Genomic DNA, 22,594 nt, shown 5'->3' with positions numbered 1-22,594 from the left:
AAGCTGACACGCAAACGGAGACAGATTCCGGTCTTTACTCCTCTAACCTTTCCTTTAGGGACCTGATCTTGCAAACTGTCGCAGGAAGGAACTCGCGCTCTGTTTCCTGATCCCTAGTCCTTTTTTTATGCCACTTCTAGAAATGAAGGAGCAACGGGGGTTCAAAAAGGCTTCGGGGTGATGCTGGAGGGCAGTCACTTAGGGGTGCCTGCAAGGGGAAGGCACGCGTGCATCTTGGGGTGTGCGGGGCTGTGGGGGGCGGGGAATGCCCAGCAGGGGAGTGGGGGGCCTTGCACCTCTGCCTCCCGGGACTTCTCAAGCTCCCGACCTCGCTGTGTGTGGGGCTGAAAACCGATGCAGGATAGAGTCCAGGTCTCCCAAGTGTGGCGGGAGCAAGGCCAAGAACGAGTTGTGCTGCCCCGGGGCGGCCGGAAACCGGAAGTCCTGGCCCCTGCTTCCTGGGGGCCGGGGAGGGGTGGGGGGCGCAGACCAAGATGGAACCTGGGCGCCCGGGACTGGGCCCCTCGACGGCTGTGACGCGTCCTGGCCTCTGACCAGGGCAGCCACGCGGCTGCTGAGTGCTGGCCATGGAAACAGGCCGGGCCGCAGGTGTGAGGCCGCCTGGGTCTTGGAGGGGAGAGGAGGAGGGAGTTTGGATTTACAAGACGGACAGGTGAATGTTCCCAGGCCACACAGAAGGAAGATTATGCCAACAAACTTCAAAAGAAGATGTGCCCTCAAATTACGGGGAGTCCCCAGCTCCTCCCCGTTCCCCCCTCCCCGCCCCCCGTGCCCCGCTCCCCCTTGGCCCCCCGTGCTCTGTCAGCTTCGGCCCCTCTCTGCTCCTGTGTCCCCTCGAGAACATCCCCCTTTCCCCTCAGGGGCTTCTCCACTCTTCTGGAAGCTCCCAGCCCTTCCAGGCTTCTCCCCGCGCTGGGCCTTTTGGTCTCCTGGATTCGCGGGGCCATTTTCCGCTCTGCAGCTGTCCTGCCGCCCCCAGTGCCTGGTCCGACGCGGACACTTGATGGCAGGGCCTCTGGAGGCTTGCTTTCCCCTGGGGCAGCTGCGCCGGGTGGTGACAGGGGCTCAGGCTGATGGCGGGGGGGTGGCTGTCTGGTTTGGACAGGCACCTTGCCCTGGGCATCCGGGCCGCTGTTTGGAGGGGAGCAGAAGCCCCAAAGGCCGGGAGCACCTGAAGGTACCCGTCTGGCCCCTGGGGAGCTCCCCCCATGATTCCCGGCAGCCGGGCTTCCCAGGAGGAGCCTCCGCGGTTGGGATGGAGACTGGGAGGATGCATGGGGAGCACCGCTTGGGGTCCGAGCTCTCAGGATCCTGCCTGCCTTTGCTCCTACTTCCTCCTTTGCTGCTACATCTCTCGCTGCTGCTCCAAAGACTCTGCTCTCCGTGAGGGCTCCGACTCTTGTCCTAGACCTGCCAGCACCCACTTCTAGAGCCTTCTAAAAGGGCCAGCGCATCCAGAGACAGGGGGTCAAAGAATAAGGGCATCTGTCTCCTACCCCATGCTGGAGGTCCCGGAGTTCACGGTCGTGTATTTGCAGACGCTTGGGGGGTCCAGGGGGTGACAGCCAGCAGGCGGGGCTGCGCCCGCGGAGGCCTACTGAGAAACGGGGCCCACGGGCGCGCCTCTAGCTGAGCCGTCGCCCCTGGGTGGGTCACCCCAGCTTTAGACCTCTTTAGCGGCAAACGAACCGAGCCCCCTGGGCTCCGAGGGATGTTGTGAGGCAACCAGAAGTGTGGTTGTCGTTGAAGGACCGGGGCTGGGTACCCGGGATCCCTGGGCCTGCAGAACGGGGCGAATGGGGACAGCAGAGCACGTGCCAGATGGAACGTTTAGATGAAACCTTCCGGAAAACTGGGTGCCACCATCCTAACAGTGGGCACAGAGAAGCTCCGGCTGCAGGGGTGGGGGGGCGAAGGGGTGTCTCCGTGGCGGAAAAGCTCCGGGAACCCCTCCTCTGTGCGGGACCCTCTGTGTGAGGGGGGCAGCCCCGGAAGGGGCAGAAATGAGCTTGAAGCCTCTACCTGAAGGAGCCGCGGTCCCCGGGGGACGGAATCGAACCCCGTGTCGGGAATCTTCTGCCACAGTGTCGGTCAGCGCCCCCAGAGCCTCTCTGTGCAAACTGCAGAAGCCAAGGCGACGAGCGCCTCGGAAGCAGCTTCGTGTCGCGCAGGGCCACACAGCCGGGCAGGACTGGGTCGCAGACACGCCGTCCACCCTCGTGCCTCCGACTCGGTCCACTCTGATTGGACTACCCCGTCTCTCCCAAAGCCCAAGGTTCTCCCCCCCCCCTCCCACCCCCGTGTCCGCTCCTCCTCCCCCTCGCTCAGCCTGACCCTCGCTCTCACTCTCCTGGCCACCCCACCCCACCCCTCCTCGTCCCTCCCTGACTCACCTCCCAGTCCCACTGACACAAACAAAACTTTCAGCACGACCCACCCCGACCGGTTTGGCCTAGGTGTGCAGCCTGCCGCGGGGACAGACAGGAGTTGCAAGCGGGTGCCCGGCCACAGGACGGTAAGCATCCGCAGCTCCGCTCGCGGAAACAGCCCTGAGCCTGGACGCGGCACGTGCACGAGGACGCGAAGGGAACGCACGGTGGCGGGACGTGGCGTCTGCCGGCCGACGCGGCCCCCTCCCCCAACGGAGGGGCTCGCGGAGGGCAGGGGCCGTGTGTTCTGCGGCCCCGTCCCCTCCCTGGAGCCTGGTGCTCAGCGGTGCTCACTAAGTGTCCGTAATTGAACTGAGGCAGGCAGGCCCGGTGACGCCGCTCAGACACGTACGCACGTTAACGACGCCACCGCGGCTTGAATTGTTCCCATTCTTCGGGCCCAGAATGTGGGTGGGAGGAAGGTAGGTAGCGAGGCATGAGGGGAATGGGGGTTCGACGGGGAGCAAAGAACGGAGGGCAGGAAACCAGGCACTGCTCTAGAAAGGCTTCCGCAGCCAGGATTTTCTTCCAGCCCCAGCCCTAGATTCTGCTTTCCGCAGGACTCATCCCAAAAGAGGGACAGAAAGGCCTGCGTATGAGGGCTTGTCCCCCAAGCGCATGGCCCTGGTGAGACACGCAAGATGGCCCAGGGAGCAGAGAGATTTGGAGACGGATATTTGTTTGGTGAGGGAGGGCAACACTTCGACTTCAAGCAGAGGCCTGGCTGGACCACCTTGGGTCCTCGGCCCCAGCGACACCTCGGGCAAGTCCCGCCTCCCGTCAGCTCTCCACATGGCTGGAGCTGGGGGTGAGTGGACGAGGGGCTCACAGACTCCCTGACTGGTTGCACTGTGGCGGGGTTGGGGGCGTATGGTGCATGGGAAGGCTGAGGAGATGCGGGAACCAGAACTGGAAACCCACTGCTGTCCCCCCTGCCCCCCCCGCCATGCCTCGGTTTCTCTGGTGGTTTCCGGGACCAGGAGGGGTGAATCCGTGGGAAGGAAACCGTGCGATAGGATCCGAGGTGTGATAATTATAATTATAATACAGGATGCTCCCCCCTCCCATAGCCCCTGGCCCTACCCCACCCCTGCGACACTGCATCTCAAAGCAGCATCGGGGTGAGGCCGCTTCCCCTGGCACAGGTGGGGACCTGAGTCCTAAAGAGGGGAAGGGGTTTGCCAAGGTGGAGGTGGAGAGGAGCTGGGGAGTTTTGGCATCTGGCCTGGCCCTTGAGGAGGGCCTGCCGGAAATAGCCCTTGAAGAAGGGGTCACTACCAAGGTCACTGCCAAGAGTTGGGGTCATGGTCCTGAGGCCAGGGTTAGAGTCCGGGTGACGGCTCAGGTTCGGGAGAGTCGGGGTGTCCCCTTCCCTGGCCCTCCCTGACCACCCTTTCCACACTGACATCCATTCATTCACAAACGCGCGCCCTCGACGGAAGTGTGTCCCGTGTGGGCCTGGGCGACTGCGACAAAGGTTATAAAACAGGCCTGACTTTCCAGGAGCTCACGGACTACAGCGGCCCGTCCTGGCCCCCGGTTTCACACGTTTAACTGAGTCCCTGGCACGCAGCAGGCTCCAATCCATGTGTCTTGAAACCGAAGCTTACATTTAGTCAAGGAGATAAGATGTGCACAAATTATGGGCGCACAGGCTATAATAAAGGGACCAGCAGAGGCTGGGGAAGGACAGAGGGAGATTCGTTTTGGGTGGGAGGCGCTGAGAAAGCCCCACGGGAGACGTGGCCTGTGAGGGCAGCTTTGAAAGATGAATAAGATTGTGACAGAGTTGGGGGTGTGGGGTGTGGAGAGCACGGTCTCAGCAAAGTGACCCTCCCTTATTGCCTTTGAACCCCGCTTCCTGCCTCCGGCCAGACAAAAGGGTCCTGCTGCAAATTGTAACCTATATATATATATATTTTTTTTTTTTTTCTTTCCTCACGTTTAGCTCAGTATTTACTTTTTTTTTTTTTTGCCCCAGTCTGACAGTGAGCTGGTGGCTCCTCGTCACTCAGTTTTCAGGGAGTTCAGAGCCTGCCCCCGTCCTCTGGCTATCCCACATTGGCCAGGAAGGTCTTGTGTCACTTGGTGGTTATATTGTGTGCATCCGGAATGGAAACCCAGGGGCTTACAGGTAAGAATAAACTTACAGGGATACAGGGGCAGAGTATTTGAAATCGAGCTTGACCTTGCAAAGTCCAGACATGTGGTCTTGTTCCATGACCGTGGGATAAGAGGGTAAAATGACCGTGGAGTGTTGGGCTGGTGCCCTTTGGGGACTCCTGGCCAGGTAACGAGGAGGCCTTGACGTGGAGAGAGGATCCAGCGAGGGAGGCCAGGAACCCGTGGGGCTCATTTCTTGGTCAGTCCATCAGCTTCTATATACGGTGGCAGTGGGGACGGTGTCACTTAAGCTCCTTGTCGGGCGTCTTGGAACCAGCCCCCTGTCTGAGGATACAGGCGTCTGAGAAAGCCGTGTTCCTACCTAAGCTGTGTGTCCTCCAAGGCCGTTCCCCTCCCTGGGCCTCTGTTCTCACCTAAAGCAAGAGGTACATGGGCCAGTCCCCTACTTCCCAGTTCTGGCCCTTCTCTGGTTCTCAGCTTCAAAGCCGAGCCCCTGCGGGAGACTGGGGAACTTGGCAAGGCCCCCGGGGAGGCAGCGAGGCTGGCTGGGGTGTGGGATGCTTGGGCTCCTTTCCACCCACAAGGGCCTTGCCCCTGTTCCTCCTGGCCTGGTGCCTCCCTCTTTGAGCCACCCTGGGCCTTTTCCTGCCCCGCCCCCCGCACCCTGCCTCTCCCTCCCCAGCCCCTGCCACACTGCCCTGTGAAGCCTGGAGCTGACGATGGGATCCCCCCCACCCCACCCCCCCGCCGCCGCCGCCACCACCACCACCGCCGGGTCCTTCCCTCCTGCCCTCCCTCCCTGGCGCCCATTAGCTAGCCCAGGCCGTGGGGGCGGTGGCTGGTACGTCTTCGTGCCAGGCCCAACCCCCGGAGACGCACCTGTTCCGACCTGCTGAGCAGGTTCCCAGGTTTCTGCCGTCGTCGTTGGCCACGGCGTGGGAAGCAGCTCTGGGGGAGCTCGGAGCTCCCGATCTCGGCTTTTCGGGGGTAGCCGGAGCTGGGCGGGTAGAGGAGGGCTGGGTCCCCAGCAGAGACCCCGGAGGGATAGGCAGGCGAGGCAGTGCCTGAGGACTCCGCGATTTCCTGCCTTCCGGGTCGCGCCCTACCCAGCTCTAGAGCCGGCTCCCAGGGAGAACTCAGGGGACCGTCAGAAACACCGGGCGGCTCTGCCTTTCCACCGATGCCCCTGTCCCTGGGAGCCAAGATGCGGGGGCCCGAGGCCTTGCTGCTGCTGCTGCTGCTGCTGCTATCGTTTCCAGGTAGGACTTGCCCGAACCATCGGGACCCTTGCTTCTGAGCCCGAGCCAGCACAGACACGCACACGCACGCACGCACACGCACACACGGACACACGCACACCTAAACATTCTCTTCCCTTTGACTCTGGACTGAGCAACCAATCTCTCTCTCCCACCCCCACCCCCCCACTGCCGATGGCGCCCCCAGAAGGGCCAGCCTCACTCTTTCCCTTCGCGCCCTCTTCCAGCCCCAGGCCACAGCCCTGCGTCTGGGGGCCCTGACCGCCTCTGCCACAGCCTTGCCTCAGCCCGGGGAGGTGGGGCAGGGAGGTGGCACAGGTGGGGGACCCTCTCACCCCAGGGTTTCCTGGAGGCTCCTTCGCCCGCTCCCGGGGCTCCAGAAGTGCTGACTGGAGCTGGGCTGACTCAGGGCGGAGCTGGTGTCAGCAGTCATCAGGGTGCAGGGAGCCTGATGCCCAGACCGAGGACAGGGCCCTTCTGTTCCCTTCTCTTTATGAGGTCCTGCAGCACCGGCTTTGGAGCGCCTGCTGGGAGACAAGGGGGGAGCTGGGGCGCCTTCCCTCGGGCCCCTCTCTTTCCCTGGAGACACTATTTAATGGGGGCGGTGATGCTTAGATGAGGGGAGGTCTAGGGTAGCGTATCTTCTAGATAGGGTGTGGTCTCCTTTTGTTTATTCCCTGTCCCCTCATTTTCTCAACTGGATGCCTTCTGTCACTCCTGTCTAATGTGTATGTAGTAGATGTAAATTACAGGAATTGACAATCTCCAGAGGGGGGGACAGAATGTGTGTGTGTGCGTGTGTCTAAGCATGTGTATGCACAGTGACACCACAGTGGGATTCCTTAGGCTCCTTCCAGAGTGATGAGCAGCTGAGGAATCTTTGCCCTGGGAAGACAGAGCCCTGCCTGGATAGGCCCAGGAGCAAGGAAGTGTCATTGTCCCACAGGGCCCGGCAGGGATTCCTTCTCCGTCACCCGCTGAAGCTGTCAGGAGCATGAGGCACCGATGGGGGGCGGGGGGGGGGGGCACTGCTCCTGTCTGATCTTATGGTGGAGGGGGACGCAAGGGCATCAGCCAGTCTCTAGTCACAGGGTCCTGAGCTCCAACCCCTCTGCTTCCCACCCCTGCCTTAACTCCCATCTTCCAGACAACCCTCCTCACTTGCTCAGGCCCAGAGGGTGGGGTCTGGTCGCTGGGGCCAGAGAACTCGGCAGCCGCTTCTCTGGGGGACCTGGCCACCCTTGAAGACTGGAGCCACAATGTCTCAGGACATGGAAAGGGTCAGAGAGGCCACCGCTCTAACTGCCTCATTTTACAGACGGCAAAACTGAGACAAACAGGCAAGCGACGTCTCAAGACGACTCCGTGTTAGCAGCAAGACCAGGGCGAGTGTCCGGGTCTCCCAGCCTCCAGTCTGTTAAAGGCTAGTAGGTCTGAGTGTGCACGGGGCACAGCCAGGGGACTAAATGCTGGAGATGCGGTGGCAAACAGGACGTGGTCCTGCCTTCTTTTTCCAGGACGTGAGGCTGTTCTAAGAGAAGCCCAGGGAAGGGGAGAGGAGACCTCCTGCAGTCAGGGCATCACCCCGACCTTGCCCAATGCCCGATGGACAGGTGCCATGGCTACGGGGGCACCCTAACTCCAGAATTATCCGGGGTAACTGGGGCCCGGTGAGCCCCCCCCCCCCCCCCCCATGGCTGCGAGGACCTGCACATAGCTGGAGAGTTCTCTGAGGCCTGCAGCGCGGGCCCTAGGTTCCCAGCCTGATGACCACATCCACTGCCGCCCCCCTTCTGGCTCCTCTCTGTGGAAGCCCCCAGAAAGCCGGAGGTCTTGCCTCCGAAGGAGGTTTGGGCTGGGAGTCAGGAGGCTTTCGTTGTGGCCCCATTTCTAGTCTCCATTTGCTAGGGGACCTTTGGCAACTAAGAACGTAGACTTCGGCAGCCCACGAGGTGGGACCCCGGGATCTCTATGGGCCTTCCAGCTCTGCAGTCCTGTGGCGGTGTGCCTGTCCAGCCGCTGACCGATGGGAGGTGCTGGGTGCAGGAAGAGGTGGTCAGTGTGGCTGCGGTGATGGCGGGGGGAAGGGTCCTGGCCCATCTCTCAGTGGGGACCAAGGTAGCTTTATGCCGGATGCTGCCTTCCGCCCCTGCCCTGCTGCAAATCAGTGCCCCCCCACCAACTCCTGGGTCATTAGAGCTCTGAGCCCCAGGGCCCTGCCCCACCCCTGACAGGGAGAGGAGCCCAGGCTTGGGAGGCGTCTGACACCACAGTTCTTTGTCTCTCCTTAATGGGATGAATTTCCGGGTAAGGTCCCCTCCCTACTCCCTCCATCTCCTGTCCTGCAGCCGACGGGCTCAAATCTACAGACACCCCTCCGGTGGGATGCTAGTTTCTAGCTCTTTGTCTGGACCCAATCGGGTCCTGTAGGGCCAGAGTGTTGGGGGGAGGGGGGGGGTTGCCCTGAATTCTGTGCCCTCCAAGGATTAGGATCGGCTTTCTACCTGAGGTTAGTTTCCTAGAAAGGGAGGGGCCCCCATCCCTGCTTTTCTGTTCCTGTTTACAGAGGGGGGGCAGGTCCTTTCCTGCAGGACCTACCCTAACCCAGGGAAGCCAGAAAGGGAAGCTAGCTTCCCCACCCAAGGTAGCGGGGACTAGGAGAATCACAAGGGAAGCCCCATGGCCCCAGTGACCTTGGTCCCACCCTGGTGTTTTGCGGGCGCTGGGCTCAGAGGACCCCAGCTACAGAGATGGCGGTGAGGAGTTTGTGGCACAGCGCACGGTCCCAGCTTCTGGAGCATCATCTCGGGGCCCTGGAGTCCTCCAGGCTGAGGAGGACAGCCACTGTAGGGAGCTAGGCCTCGTGAGGAGAGACTGCCTGGGCTTTCCGGCCTCCAAAGCTTACTCTAGCACTGACCAAAGGCTAGCAGAGTAGAAGGCTGGGGGTGGGGTGGGGAGCTGAGTCAGGAGGGAAGGGAGGACAGGAGCCTAGGGGCTGAATCTAAAACCGCACGCGAAGGTCAAGTTCAGAACTGGGGCCGGGCCACCAAGCCTCGTAGAGGAGGGCTGTGAAGGAGGTGGTTTGGATCGTCTCTCTCTCTGGGACGGGGAGCCTCTGGCCCCAGGAACTTTTCCCAGAGTTTTCTGGCCACCCCCTCCTCGCTTGCCTTTGTAACTGGTGTCCTGAGAGCTGGGTTGATTTGGGGTGGGGCAGAGCTGGCCCCCACTTTGGGGGGAGGTGGCTGGCAGGATTTAGGGGTGCGGGGTGGCTAAGATTTCAGGAGTTTGGGAGAAGCTGAATTCTGGGTCTCCCACCCACAGTGTGGCTGTTGTGGTGACTCAGCCGGGCTCAGACTCTGGCTCCGGGGGGGTTTAGGGGACTTATCTGTGCTGGGAGCTGTGTCTGGGCCAGAGCCGGGCTGCCTCAAGGCCTGTCCTCCCCCCATTGTTCTCAGCTGCCTTTGTGATTGGTGTGGCCCCCCTCCCCAGACACTAATCTGTGGGTGGGCACTTTGCCCGGGTTGGGAAGCTGTCACTAAGCTGGGGGGCTTAGGACGATGGGGGCCAAGTGAGGGACGTGGATGAAGGCAGACGGAGAGTCTCCTGGTTTTCCAGGCCCCTTAGCACCTCCAAGGCCAAGGTTATGGGAGGAAGGGTGGAAGAAAAAAGGGCTTGCCGGGTGGTTGATGTCACCTGTCTTGAATGGGGGGCTTCAGGGCTCCCCCCAGGTTCTTTCTTACCCCAAACACTCCCACCCATTCCAGCTCTGTCTGGTAGAGGCTGCCATTGTGGGGCGAGGGGAGGCAAGAGTTAACAAAGGAGCCTGAGCCCCTGGACCGCTTGGACCCCTCCCCCTAGCCCTAAGCAGGAGTCCCCCCCCCCCCCCTTCCCACCAAACCCACACCAGACAACCCTCACCCCAGGCCCGGAGCTAGAGCTGGTTTTTCTGGTGGTGGCAGCAGCAGAGGCCTGACAGAGATTCCCAGGGAGAGGCCTCCTGGGGGGCCTAGGGAGGACGCTGGGGGGTGGTGTGGGGGGGGAGTCCTTCTAGCAGGAGCCTGAGGAGCCAGGGGAGGGTGAGCCTCTGTTTTGCTCTGCTGAGGAGTCCTTGACGGCAGTTTCCCATCACCTGGAGGGACAGTGACCTCATCTCTGGGTTCCTCCACCTGAGATGAATCTGCCCTCAAGTCTGGGGTGAGGTGGGGAGGGGTGCCTGGCTCCGCTCCAGACGGGCCACAGAGGCGAAGGGGCAGAGCCAACCCACCACTGACCACGGGCAGCTAAGACAGACAGACACGTGGAAGCCAGGAGGGACCAGCATCAAAACATTTACCCAGCGTTCAGAGTCCCGCGGGAAGGGAGCGCGCACGCGCACACGCACACGGAACAGTGTCCGCGCACACGCTTGCACACAGGCCACTCCGTGGCTCTTGTCTCTGGAGGCAGGCGAGCACAGACACCTTCCTAACGATAACACGTGAGCGCTTCGAAGTGCAAAACACCCCCAAGTTCAGCAAGGAGTCGGCCTCACTTACACCCGCCAGGCCCTCTCCCAAAGTCATCAGACATTCACACGCAAAAGACCCATGCACAGACTCGTCGCCAGGACCCCTAGGTGCAGGGATACTGAGGGAGAAAGCCTCCTTCCCCAACGACGCTGTTATCTGCAGCTGCTAGCCTCAGTTTCCCCTCCTGAGATCGGAGGCCAGGCCCCCCACACAGAGGAAAGCTGGGACCCAGGCAGCCAACCCAGACCAGGAATGGAGGGCCTGTCTGGGAGCGGGCGGGGTACACAGAGGGCAGGGCCCCAAAGAGGCCCGTGGGGGCCTGGCCAGGGGTGGGGGAGGCCGAGGGCAGGGATCCCGTCTGGCCAGTTGGGCCTGTTCTTTCCTTGCGCAAGGTGGTGGCTGGTGGCGGCTGTGGCTGGGCCTGCTGCTCTGTGGCGGCATCTGAATCACCAGGGCTCCTGACCAGCGTCCTGTGCTCCCGGGAGGAGGGGTGGGGACGGTCAGAGGGAGGAGTGCCCAGCCAGCAGAGTCCACCAGCCTTGGCGAACAGTTCGCAGCAGAAGGGTCCGTGGGTTTGGCCCGGCCTGGCAACTACATGCCCGCGGGGTGACTTCACCAGGCGGGCGGCGTGTCTCCTTCGCTCTGGTGACATCATCATGCTGACGCCAGGCGGGCACTGGGTGGGGGAGAGAGGGAGGAGGCAGGGCCGGCCTGCCCTGGCCTGGGAGTCTGGGCTTCTGGGTCCAGTTTAGTCCAGGATGGGGATTCTAGAGCCCAAGTTCTCTCCTCCTTCTGTCGCAGCCCCTGTGTGTGTGTGTGTGTGTGTGTGTGAAGTGTGAGGGGCTGTTGCCCGAAGCTGTGATGCTCCTGGTGAATAGGGGACTTAGGACAATGGGGGGCTGTGGGAGAGGTCCTGAAAGGGCTCTGCTGTTTTGCTGGGTTCTTCATCCTGCGAAGCGTGGGCTTGTTGCTCGGCGGTGGGGATCTTGGACTTACGGGGAGGGACGCAGAGGACCGCGACGCAGGCATATGGTCTGTTGTGCCCTAAGGGAGACGTATGTTGGGGAAAATGTGGGTGATGCGTTGTGGAGAGGGGCCGGATGGTTGGCAAGCATAGGGATAGGGATGGGAAATAGGCCATCCGACGGTGTCCCGTAGAAGGGTCTGAGTGTCCCAGCGGAGCAGGGCTTGTGACCCCTGTGCCTGTGGAAACCAGTGCTTGAAGCAGAGGATGTGCTGGGGGCTGAGCCCCCATCTCCAGCCCACCTCCAGCCCTTCCTTGGCAGCCCTGCTCCCTGCCAAGGAGGGGTGCGGGTGGTGAGCCGGACTCCCAGGCCGGGCTGGGTGGGACCGACACCAGCTTAGGCAGGTCAGGGCCCCGGTATCTGGCCCTGCAGGTCTGTCCCGTCCCGTTCGGGTCCTCCCAGCTCCCGACAGCACCCTCCCTCCCTCCGCCCCTGCTCACAGGGTCACGGGACCCCCTTCCTCTGGCCTATGCTCAGCCTCCCCGGAGCCCTCTGGTCCACCCGAGTGGACCACTTCCTCCCTCCATAACCGCCCCGTCCAGCCCCGGCCTTCTCCCTGTGCGCGGTCAGAGCTGCTCCCTCTGGCATCGAACCCAGGTAGCCAGCCCAGCCTGCCTCCACCCCGGGCTGCCATGCCAACCCCCTCCCTGTCTGCCCAGCCCAGCCCAAGGTTCATTCCTGCTCGCTCTACCTTTTCCTTCTTCTCCCTGTCTCTCTCTCTCTCTCTCTCATTCATTCATTCACTCAGTAAACATTCATCGAGGTCCCCTTATGTGCCAAGAAGGCAGACCACCTGCCACTGAGCCCTAAGTCAGAAAACCGTGTTTCCCTATGTGATGTCAGACCCAGCTTCTTCTCTTGGGCAGCTCCGTCCGGCGGGACAGGCAGACGGGAAGTGCCCAAATGCAATCCAGGGGGGATACAGTACGGTGGTGAGGTCAGAGCAGGGCGCTAGGGCAGGAGGGAGCGAGGGCCCCTCATTCTGCCTGAGGTGGGGGTGGGGTGGCGGAGGAAGCATTGTCTAAGCGGAGTCTAAGGCTGAGTAGGAGTCATCCCTCCAGACACCGGGAGGAGCGCCTCCCGGGAGGGGCCCGGGTGAGCCAGGCATGTGTGGCCAGAGGCAGGGGCTGCGCCCTGCGGGGAGTCGCTGGATATACATCCCAAGGCAGAGAGCGCTTGGCTTCCCAGAGAGAACCCTCCCTCTGCCCCCAGCCCTGCGTTTCACATGCCTTATTCCACGAATTTATTTATTCCTCCTGGACCATGAGTTTCCCCAGGCCCCGCCCCACCTCCTACATCACTCATCCTGGAACCGGTAGGAGTTGTCTTTGTCCGGCCTCTCTTTTCTCTCTCTCTCTCTCTCTCTGGTCAGTGATCAAATCCTGCCGAGGGTCCTCCAGGACTGTCCCCTCCTCCCTGTCCCACAGCATGAAGGGTTCCTAGAGAGTCTCGGGGCTTCAGTCTCCCTGCTTTCCAGCCGGAGGGCACACAGCCACTGGCCTCTTGCCGCAGTGATGGCTCCCCATGAGTTCCTTCCCTGTACCTGTCCTGTTGGACGCACACCGCCTGCCTTAGGTGCGTTCTTTCCGCCCTGCTTCCTGAGCCAACCAGCCTCTCCACCCCTCTGGGTCCCTCACCTGGAATCCCTTTCCGGGGTCTCCCCCTCCTGGTCCTACCCAGCTCATGCACGAGGCCCTCCCGCAGGACTCGGGTCCACGGTGACTGTCCCATCCCCCAAGTGGCCTGCAACACACCCCTGAGCACTAAATCAGAGACCGTCACGCGTTTCCATACGCGTCCGCAAAATGTGTCTCCAGACCTCAGGTTCCATGAGGACAAGACAAGAAAGGGATCCTTCTTTGAAAACGACGTGACCTGATAGATGCCCCTGGGTGCTGCGTGCTGTCCTTGTCGATGCACAGAACGCTCGCCCTTCCCTGCTGGTCCCCGTCTCTGCCTCTCTGATTCCGGGTGGCCTGCCACCGTTCTGACCCTGTCGCTGGGTGTCTGCCCTGACCTCATCTCTCTGGGCTTCTGACCTGGGGCCTTTCTGTCTTCAGTGACTTGTCATTCCTGTCTCCGAGCCTCCGTTGCGGCCATTCCTCCCACAGAGAAGGCCTGCTCTCTGGGAATCCAGATGGGTCATCTTGAAGCCATGAAAAGAATGTTCCGAAGGGCCCCTTGGCCCCCTACGTGCCCCATCCCAGCCGCCAGCTGCTTTCCATCCCTGCCTCCTCTCCTGGCCACACTTCCTGAAATCGTTCACTTTCGCCCCCGCCCCCGCCCCCTCCTTGCTGGGTTGAACCTTCTGTGAAAGTTTGCCCAGGGCTTCCCCGGTCTCTGCGCCCAAAACCCATTTCCGTGAGAGGACTGGGAACTCCCTGAGGGCGGAGGCTGGCTCTCTCCAGCCGCAGCCTCCCTCCGTGGCTCAGGACTCACGCCTGGGCTGGGAGAGGGTGTGGCTCTCCCACCCGGCGTCCCCGTGGCCTTAGGCAAGTCACTTCCTCTCTCTGGGCCTCAGTTTCCTCATCTGTCAAATGGCGATAATAACGCCCACCTCGGGAATGCTGTGTGGATCTAATGAGGTAATGGACTGAACGCGCTGGGCAAGCAGAAAGTGCTCCAGGAGTTCCGGTGGCCTCCTCGCCCCCGGGCGTCTGCATCAGGAAGTGCTCCCCCCCGGGCTCCCGCCGCGCCCCTAATCTAGGCTGCTCCTGTCTGCCCCCTGCAGGCCGCTGCCGGGCGGGCGAGCTGGAGACCTCGGACCCGGTGACCGTGGTGCTGGGCCAGGACGCCAAGCTGCCCTGCTTCTACCGAGGGGAGCCCGGCGAGCAGGTGGGGCAGGTGGCGTGGGCTCGGGTGGACGCGGGCGAGGGCGCCCGGGAGCTGGCGCTGCTGCACTCCAAGTACGGGCTGCACGTGAGCGCGGCCTACGAGGGCCGCGTGGAGCAGCCGCCGCCTCCACGCAGCCCCCTGGACGGCGCCGTGCTCCTGCGCAACGCGGTGCAGGCCGACGAGGGCGAGTACGAGTGTCGCGTCAGCACCTTCCCCGCAGGCAGCTTCCAGACGCGGCTGCGGCTCCGCGTGCTGGGTAAGTGGGGTGCGGGGCGCACAGGGCCACCAGGCCCTCGCCCGCGGCTTCGCAGGCGAGAGCAGGGGTGGGGGGCGCCGAGAGGCGTGGGGCAGCGGGCGAGCGGGAGTAAGAGGTGGGGTCCCGTAGGGGTGAGGGAGCCCGGCGCAGTCCATCCTCCCACCCAATCCAGAAATTCCCTCCCAGTGACCTCAGCAGCTTGCCACGCACACAGCGGTCAGCCTGGGGGAAGAGTCCCCGTAATAGAACATTCTTCTGTTGACTTGCACCACCCTCCCCGGTCGCTGTCCTCCTCCGAAGCAAGGTGGCACAGGCTCATTCTCTCCTCTGCCGCGAGCCTTTCAAAGAGCTGAGGACCTTTGCCATTCCCCACGCCCACCCCAGCCCCCAGTCTCCTCTTCTGGAAGCTACACTTGCTGGTTCCCGCAGTGGTTCTACCAAAGGCACTCCTTCGCAGCCTCCCTGGCCATCCACGGTTTTAAAATGTGGGGCCGAGATATGGACCACGGGGACCCAGCCCCCAACGGGCGTGGCTGTGCCTGACCAGTGGGGCTCATACCTTTCCTGGTCTGGACCTTCAGTGAATGTGGCTGGAGATCACAATCCCCTTTTATTTTACTTTATTTTATTTTTAAGTTTATTTGTTTATTTTGAGAGAGAGAGAGAGAGAGAAAGCGCGTGCACCAGCCTGGGAGGGGCAGAGAGAGGAGACAGAGAGTCCCAAGCAAGCAGGCTCTGCACCATCAGGGTAGAGCCTGATGCGGGGCGCGATCTCAGACTGTGAGATCATGACCTGAGCCAAAGTCAAGAGGCAGACGCTCACCCAACTCAGACACCCAGGCGCCTCTCACCATCACCTTTCTTTTTTTTTTTTTTTTTTAATTTTTTTTTCAACGTTTTATTTATTTTTGAGACAGGGAGAGACAGAGCGTGAACGGGGGAGGGTCAGAGAGAGAGGGAGACACAGAATCTGAAACAGGATCCAGGTTCTGAGCTGTCAGCACAGAGCCCGACGCGGGGCTCGAACTCACGGACAGTGAGATCGTGACCTGAGCCCAATTCAGACGCTTAACCGACTGAGCCACCCAGGCGCCCCCACCTTTCTTTCAAACCACCATTTTGCGCCGTGGGCTCTTGTGGTCGATGGATGCCCTAGACCTATGGTCTACTTAAGGCTTTTGCATTTTGTGCTTGAGCTGTTCATGTCAAGAAGATAGAAATAAAGAACCTTCTTCAGTTTCCCTTTATCTGCGTGGAACTTAGTAACACTAGCCTTGGGGGTGAAAATCCTGAGTGTGAATCTGGGCCCCATCCTCCAACAGCTGACCATCTGGGACAAATCCTCTAACCTCCCCAACGCGCCGGTGTCCTGACTTGTAGAACAGGGGTAGGGATGCCCACCTCGCTGGCCCGCAGGCCGGCAGGATTAATGAGATAACATTGATCGAGTGTTTAGCACGATACCCGGCACATAATAAGTGCTCACTAAGTGCTGGCTATTATTATTAGGACAGAGATGTTGTCTGGTCAGCTTTCTATTTACTTCATCATTTTTTTTTTTAATTTTTTTTTTCAACGTTTATTTATTTTTGGGACAGAGCCAGACAGAGCATGAACGGGGGAGGAGCAGAGAGAGAGGGAGACACAGAATCGGAAACAGGCTCCAGGCTCTGAGCCATCAGCCCAGAGCCTGACGCGGGGCTCGAACTCACGGACCGCGAGATCGTGACCTGGCTAAAGTCGGACGCTTAACCGACTGCGCCACCCAGGCGCCCCTACTTCATCATTTTTTATTAAAAAATGATCCCTGCTCATTGTAAAAAAAATTTTAAAAATCAAAACAATGGGGCGCCTGGGTGGCGCAGTCGGTTAAGCGTCCGACTTTAGCCAGGTCACGATCTCGCGGTCCGTGAGTTCGAGCCCCGCGTCAGGCTCTGGGCTGATGGCTCAGAGCCTGGAGCCTGTTTCCGATTCTGTGTCTCCCTCTCTCTCTGCCCCTCCCCCGTTCATGCTCTGTCTCTCTCTGTCCCAAAAATAAATAAACGTTGAAAAAAAAATTAAATTAAAAAAAATAATAAAATAAAAAAATAAATAAAAATCAAAACAATGGAGAAAGCTGAAAGCCTACCACTCATCTGGTGGTGTCCGCGTTGGTGAGATAAGACAACGAACAGGGCCTGAAAATGTTTCCTTGCAAGACCGAGCTGGGACGGGCCAGGGCCTCCGGACGGGTGTGCAGACCGTGACCCCTGCCTCCTCTCCCCCTGCAGTGCCTCCCCTGCCCTCCCTGAACCCTGGTCCGGCGCTAGAAGAAGGCCAGGGCCTGACGCTGGCAGCCTCCTGCACAGCAGAGGGCAGCCCAGCCCCCAGCGTGACCTGGGACACAGAGGTCAAGGGCACCGCGACCAGCCGCTCCTTCAAGCACTCCCGCTCAGCTGCTGTCACTTCGGAGTTCCACCTGGTGCCCAGCCGCAGCATGAATGGGCAGCCACTCACCTGCGTGGTGTCCCATCCTGGCCTACTGCAGGACCAGAGGATCACCCACATCCTCCAAGTGGCCTGTGAGTACTTGGGTCTTGGGTAGAGACTCACCAGTCTGGCCAGGCTGGATCGTGAAAGGCGGCCTTGTGTGGCCGGGAGACCCCTAGTGCAAAGGTAGAAGACCAGGAGGCCGTCCCGGATGACCTTGACAGATCACTCAGACCTCTCTGGCCTTTGGTGTCCTGTTTACGAAGGGGGTTGTCCTACGCCACAGGGTTGTTGGGAGAATCCGGTATAAACACAGACTTGAAAGCACTTTGTGACGCACACGAAGAGAGACAGCTTCGGGCCCCACGGCTTGACCCTGGTTCTGGTCGGACAAGCCCTATTTCTGCCGTGCACCGGCTGTTAGTCAATCTTGTCCGTCTTCATTTTCCTCAGCAGCAGGAGTATAATTATAATTATACGAACTTTACAGGGTTCCGATGGGAATTAGAAACCACGAACGCAAAGCATCTCACACGACGCTGAGTGCTTGAATGGTCCTCAGTCCGCAGCAGATACCGTTTTCCCAGCACTAAGCTCAGAGCCTCTCCGGGCACAGGGCTGTTTTCTATTCGTACGAACCCAGCATTTGGCACAAAGTAGGCCCTCGACAAATGTTTGTCAAGGAAATGTACAGACAAGTAGGATCGTTACGTCTTTGGAGAACCAGGGAGCATTGACGGAACACCTGTTCCGTGACTAGCACTATGCCGGGGACCGCAGGGGATTCCGAAAAAGCGTGACTCTTTGCTGAGGGACTTCTAGGCTCGTTGCCCAGACAAACCACAGTGGGCTCTGAGCTCAGAGCTCCACACGGGAGCCGGGGGGCCAGGACCCGGCGGCCAGGCTGGGCTGGGCTGGGTTTGGAAGCAGATGAGAAGGACAGAGAAGGGCAGGGTGGGGCCCGAGCAGGGGGCCCCTGGAGGAGCAGATGACGGAAAGCCTCATTCCCCTTCTTCCTCCTCCCTCCTCCCACTCCAGTCCTCACCGAGGCCTCCGTGAGGGGCCTCGAAGACCAAAAGCTGTGGCAGGTGGGCAGAGAAGGGGCTACCCTCAAGTGCCTGAGCGAGGGATACCCTTCTCCCTCGTACAACTGGACACGGTAAGGGCCTGGCCCGGGGGGAGGGCCTCGCTTGCGGCCAGGGTCCTTCCCTCGCAGGGCTGCCGTGTCGTCATTAGGGGCTGGGACAGTATATTCTGGACCCCGGATAAAGTGGGGCACGTGTTCAGGCCCACTCAAGAATACGCGTGGTCACCAAATATCACGATTGGCTTGCACCCGGGGGCCCACGATGCACGCGGTCGTTGGGAGGGAACAAGCTAGTAAGTCCTTGGCTTTTCCCCCTAACTCTTCAAGCGCGAGACATAGCACAAGATTTAAATATTAATGTTTTATATGTTTACGTGAGTACCTGAGGCGGAGAGGACAAAAAGGCACGGCTGTGATCTTGTAAGACCCTCGTAAGCACCTTAGAAGTGGCAGCCGCCCGCCTCTGCCGGTTCCTTGGCTTTTTCCCGGGTCTCAGGTGTCCAGGGGGTTGGGGAGGGGTCAGGTGCACACGTGCGTGAGCCCCCGACAGGCACATTCTCACACGTGAGCAGATGAACCGTGCGTGTGGCCTCATGTGTGCCCCGGGCTCCGTTCAGGACCCCTGCCACGCAATGTCGTGGGTGTTGGGGCGTGCGGTCACACTCTCCCAGTCCGTCTGAGCCCAGAGAGGGACGGGGTGTCCTGCGGTGTGGACCTCATACCGTGTCTACCTGGTACCCAGTGCCAGGTGACGTGTGTGTGTGTGTGGCGGGGGGGGGTGCCCGGGTCAGCCTGGGCGGCAGGGAGCAGGGGCCTCTGCCCAGACCTGCCCGGGGGAGGGAGGGGCACCGTGGGAACAGCCAGCGGCTCGGGTGACGTCACGGGGGCGGGAGGGGAGAGCTGCCCGGGCACGTTGGGTGGGGGCAGCCTCGGGCCGCCGCAGCCTCCCTGTCGTCCAGGTTGGACGGGCCTCTGCCCAGCGGGGTGCGAGCGGAAGGGGACACTCTGGGCTTTCCTCCGCTGACCCCCGAGCACAGCGGCATCTACGTGTGCCACGTCAGCAACGAGCTCTCTTCGAGGGATTCCCGGGTCACTGTGGACATCCTTGGTGAGCACCGGGGCAGACACGGGGCGGGGGGGGGGGCCCGGCCGAGAGCCCGGAGGGGCAACGGTGACAGACAGAGAGGGTGAGCTGGGGGCGGGGGGGGGGGGGGCTGGACCGCGTGTATTTTGCAGTGGGTCAGGCTGAGGGGGTGGTTTGGGGGGGGTGTTGGGAGGACCCGGGGGCAGGGTTGGGGAGGGCGGGGGTGTGGGCAGCCACCCCAGACCGAGGCCTGTCTCCCGCAGACCCGCAGGAGGCCCCCGGGAAGCAGGTGAACCTGGTGTCGGCCTCAGTGGTGGTGGTGGGCGTGATCGCCGCGCTCTTGTTCCTCCTGCTGGTGGTGGTGGTGGTGCTCATGTCCCGGTACCATCGGCGCAAGGCTCAGCAGATGACCCAGAAATAGTGAGTCGTGGCCGCTCGGGTGGGGGGGGGGGGGAGCAAAGCCGGCCAGGCCGAGCAGGAGGTGGGGGCCAGCACCGAGGAGAGAGGGGAGGCGGGCGGGGGGCTGACGGCTGGGGAGCTCATGGACCGGAGCTGGGCAGGGTCCTTCGGGGAGCCAGGGGGGCTGGGGCCACAGCTGAGTTGGGGGGAGGCCCGGATCCACGTGCCCGGGTATCCCCAAACACACACACCCTAGCGGGGCTCACGCTCGCTCTGCAGCCACTCACTCACACTGGGGGGGAAGGGGGGGGGACAGCACAGCCCCCACACCCTCCAGCCCCGGCCCACATAGGCTCTCGGCCTGCCCACCTTGGGAGTACCCTCAGCTCCTAACAAGGGCGTGTCTTTCCCAGTGAGGAGGAGCTGACCCTGACCCGGGAGAACTCCATCCGGAGGCTGCACTCCCATCACTCGGACCCCAGGAGCCAGGTGTGTGCCAAGGTTGGGTGCATCTGGGAGCGGGTTGGGGGAGGGGAAGGGTGGGGAAGAGAGGTGGGGGGAAGGGGGGCTCGGGGGGCCCTTCTGCAGACCAGGAGGACAGACAGCCCTCGGCCAGGCCTGGCCCCTGACTCGCGGCCTGGGCTGGGGGTAGGGCTGTTTTGGGGTCCACTCTGGGTCCACCTGGCCCCCCTTTAGCACTGGCCCCGGGGGCTGCTCAGGGAAGCCGCCATCAGCCCTGGCTCCAGGGTGGGGCCGGATGGGGGGGCGAGGACGGGCATCAGGGAGAGCAGACAGGCAGACAGGTGGACAGGTCGGGTGGGGGGAGAGGTGATGACGGAGGAGGCTGAGCCCTGTTCTGACTCCTCCCCCATGTCCGGGCCCCACAGCCGGAGGAGAGTGTAGGGCTGAGAGCCGAGGGCCACCCCGATAGTCTCAAGGACAACAGTAGCTGCTCTGTGATGGTGAGGCCCCCCGGCCCCACCGGCGTCCCCACCACTGTCCTCAGGCCCCTCTCCTGCTCGGGGATGTGGCGCGCCAGCCGCCCCTCACCAGACCCCCTGTCTCAGGCCGGCACCTCGGCTGTGCCTTTGTTCACCTGTGGCTCTCCTTCCCCCCCTCCGCGCCTGACGCTCATTCCTGGCCCCCGCGTCTGAGCCCCTGACCTCTGACCCTACGGCTCCCCACCCGGCCCCCCTCCCGTCTGGCTCCCCTGCCTCCGTTCCTGACTTGCCCTCTGCCCTTGGCGTCCAGAGCGAAGAGCCGGAGGGCCGTAGTTACTCGACGCTGACTACGGTGAGGGAGATTGAAACCCAGACTGAACTGCTGTCTCCAGGCTCCGGGCGGGCAGAGGAGGAGGAAGATCGGGACGAAGGCATCAAACAGGCCATGAACCATTTCGTCCAAGAGAACGGGACCCTGCGGGCCAAACCCACGGGCAATGGCATCTACATTAATGGGCGGGGGCATCTGGTCTGACCCAGGCCTGCCTCCGTCCCCTAAGCCTGGCTCCTTCTGCTGACCTGGGGATTTCTGTTCGGGGAGAGGGGGCTCTCTAAACACCCTATTTCTTCAGGAAGATGCTCCCCATCCCGACTGCTCGACCTTTTCCTCCAGCCCCTCTGTTCGACCAAGGGAGGGGCTCTGCTGGTTGAGTCCTTCCCTGTGTGTGTGTGTGTGTGTGTGTGTGTGTGCATGCACGCAGATCACCGTGTGCATGTGTGAGCGTTCGCTGACCTTGTGCGTGTGCGGGGGTGAGGTGCCCGTGCTTCATGTCAGCGTCCAAGTGAACTGCGGTGGGTTTGCTGGCGCGTCGTGTGGCTGCGTGACCTCGACCTGTAAGCACAGGTTATCTCCTCGGACCCCAGAGCAGTATTAATGACGCAGAGGTTGGAGGCGAGAGGTGGAGACGGTGGGCCAGACCCAGGTGCCCAGGCCGGAGCTGGATTCTGGCCTCCTCTGAGTTGGGGAGCTGGGCTCCCTCCACTTGAAAGCCAGCGGGGGCAAGTGCGAAGCGGCCAGCTCAGGGGCCTGCCAGGCTAACCCTGTTCAGGAAGAAGCCCCTGGCCCTCTGGTGGCCTCTGGTGGCCTCTGGTGGCCTCTGGGCCCTGCTGCACCTGCCTATTTTCTATAAACAGACCTGCTGGGGGAGTTTCTGTAGGGAATACTGCTCCGAATACTTTAATAAGAGACACAAAACTTTGAATTTCTTTCAAATTGTCTTTGAAAGAAAATTTGCGCTGCCTCTGGATGTTTGTTATTGCTTGGACTGCTTGGAGTATGATTAGCCGACAACCCTGGGAGTCAGCCACTGGTCAGCCACCCCCCTCCCGAGAGACTCGTGCTCGGACCCCAGCAGGGGGCCAACGCCCATGGTTCTGAAAGGTGTTCCTGCTAAGACACTTTAATTTAGGCAGCCTCTTGGGAGGGAGCCTGGAGTTGTGGAGTCTGAGTCAACGGTGTGAGCCCCTCGGTCAGGGGCTGCAGGAGGAGGACAGGGTGGGGTCCCTGGCCCTAGAGGCTCCCCGGTCCCTTCCCTACCGCGTCTTTTTTCTTAGTTGCGTCCCCAGTTGTTTGTGGTCCCTTGGGGGGGGGGGGTGCGGGGACTGGGTGACAAGGGCTCCTGGTTCGGAGGTGGTGTAAGGGAGGAAGGGTCGTGATTACAGACCAGGGGAGGGGGGGGTCAGGTGGGGCAAAGCTGCCGCTGGAGGCAAGAATGTCTCCTTTCCCCCAGGGAACTCTGGGTCACTAGCTTGGGGCTCTTTTGGCAGTTTTGGGGGGGGGGTGCTGGGGTTAGATACGGTCCACCGTTGCCTTGCCCACCCGAAACACACTCAGCCAGAATGCCTAGATTTTGTACCCAAACCCCACTTGGCCCGGAAACAGATGGATTTCACCCCCTGCTCCCTGGCCAGCTCAGGACTTTGGATGTGGAGCCCAAAGATCTGGGGTCCTAGTGTGTACATTTTGTGTAAATATGTGCATATTTGTATATAAAATGATATTCTGTTTTTAAATAAACAGATAAAAGCTGTTCTGCCTGGTTCCTGTCTTGCCCCTGAGCTGTGTAAGCCTTGAACAACTCGATTCTCCCTCTGCGT

General features: G+C 61.3%; 1 protein-coding gene and 2 long non-coding RNA genes across 6 annotated transcripts; 1 reads left to right on the top strand and 2 right to left on the bottom strand.

The window, feature by feature from the left end:
• Nucleotides 1-4,043: 4,043 nt before the first annotated feature.
• Nucleotides 4,044-5,562, bottom strand: LOC123586256. Its single transcript, XR_006706708.1, has 2 exons — nucleotides 5,454-5,562; nucleotides 4,044-4,898 (listed from the first exon to the last, which is right to left on the bottom strand). It is a non-coding gene; the product is annotated as an uncharacterized LOC123586256 (long non-coding RNA).
• On the top strand, nucleotides 4,436-22,526 carry NECTIN4 (nectin cell adhesion molecule 4). Of its 4 annotated transcripts, none has more exons than XM_045455244.1 (9): nucleotides 4,436-4,584; nucleotides 14,098-14,457; nucleotides 16,728-17,018; nucleotides 17,965-18,085; nucleotides 18,973-19,121; nucleotides 19,361-19,517; nucleotides 19,910-19,997; nucleotides 20,384-20,458; nucleotides 20,748-22,526. In XM_045455244.1, exons 1-9 carry the CDS (start codon nucleotides 4,563-4,565, stop codon nucleotides 20,970-20,972), a joined length of 1,488 nt encoding a protein of 495 aa, XP_045311200.1. In that variant the 5' UTR covers nucleotides 4,436-4,562; the 3' UTR covers nucleotides 20,973-22,526. The 4 variants fall into 4 exon arrangements, with proteins under 4 accessions (XP_045311200.1, XP_045311198.1, XP_045311201.1 ...); XM_045455242.1 differs by lacking the exon at nucleotides 4,436-4,584 and adding an exon at nucleotides 5,504-5,833; XM_045455243.1 differs by lacking the exon at nucleotides 4,436-4,584 and adding an exon at nucleotides 5,507-5,833 and having other exon boundaries at nucleotides 19,910-19,985.
• On the bottom strand, nucleotides 9,905-17,936 carry LOC123586258. The gene is made up of 3 exons (XR_006706709.1): nucleotides 17,920-17,936; nucleotides 17,239-17,243; nucleotides 9,905-10,476 (listed from the first exon to the last, which is right to left on the bottom strand). It is a non-coding gene; the product is annotated as an uncharacterized LOC123586258 (long non-coding RNA).
• Nucleotides 22,527-22,594: the final 68 nt, after the last annotated feature.

This window comes from Leopardus geoffroyi, chromosome C3 (genome assembly GCF_018350155.1).
Source record: "Leopardus geoffroyi isolate Oge1 chromosome C3, O.geoffroyi_Oge1_pat1.0, whole genome shotgun sequence".
NCBI classification, from domain to species: Eukaryota; Metazoa; Chordata; class Mammalia; order Carnivora; family Felidae; genus Leopardus; species Leopardus geoffroyi.
This window is presented reverse-complemented; position numbering and strand designations above follow the sequence as displayed.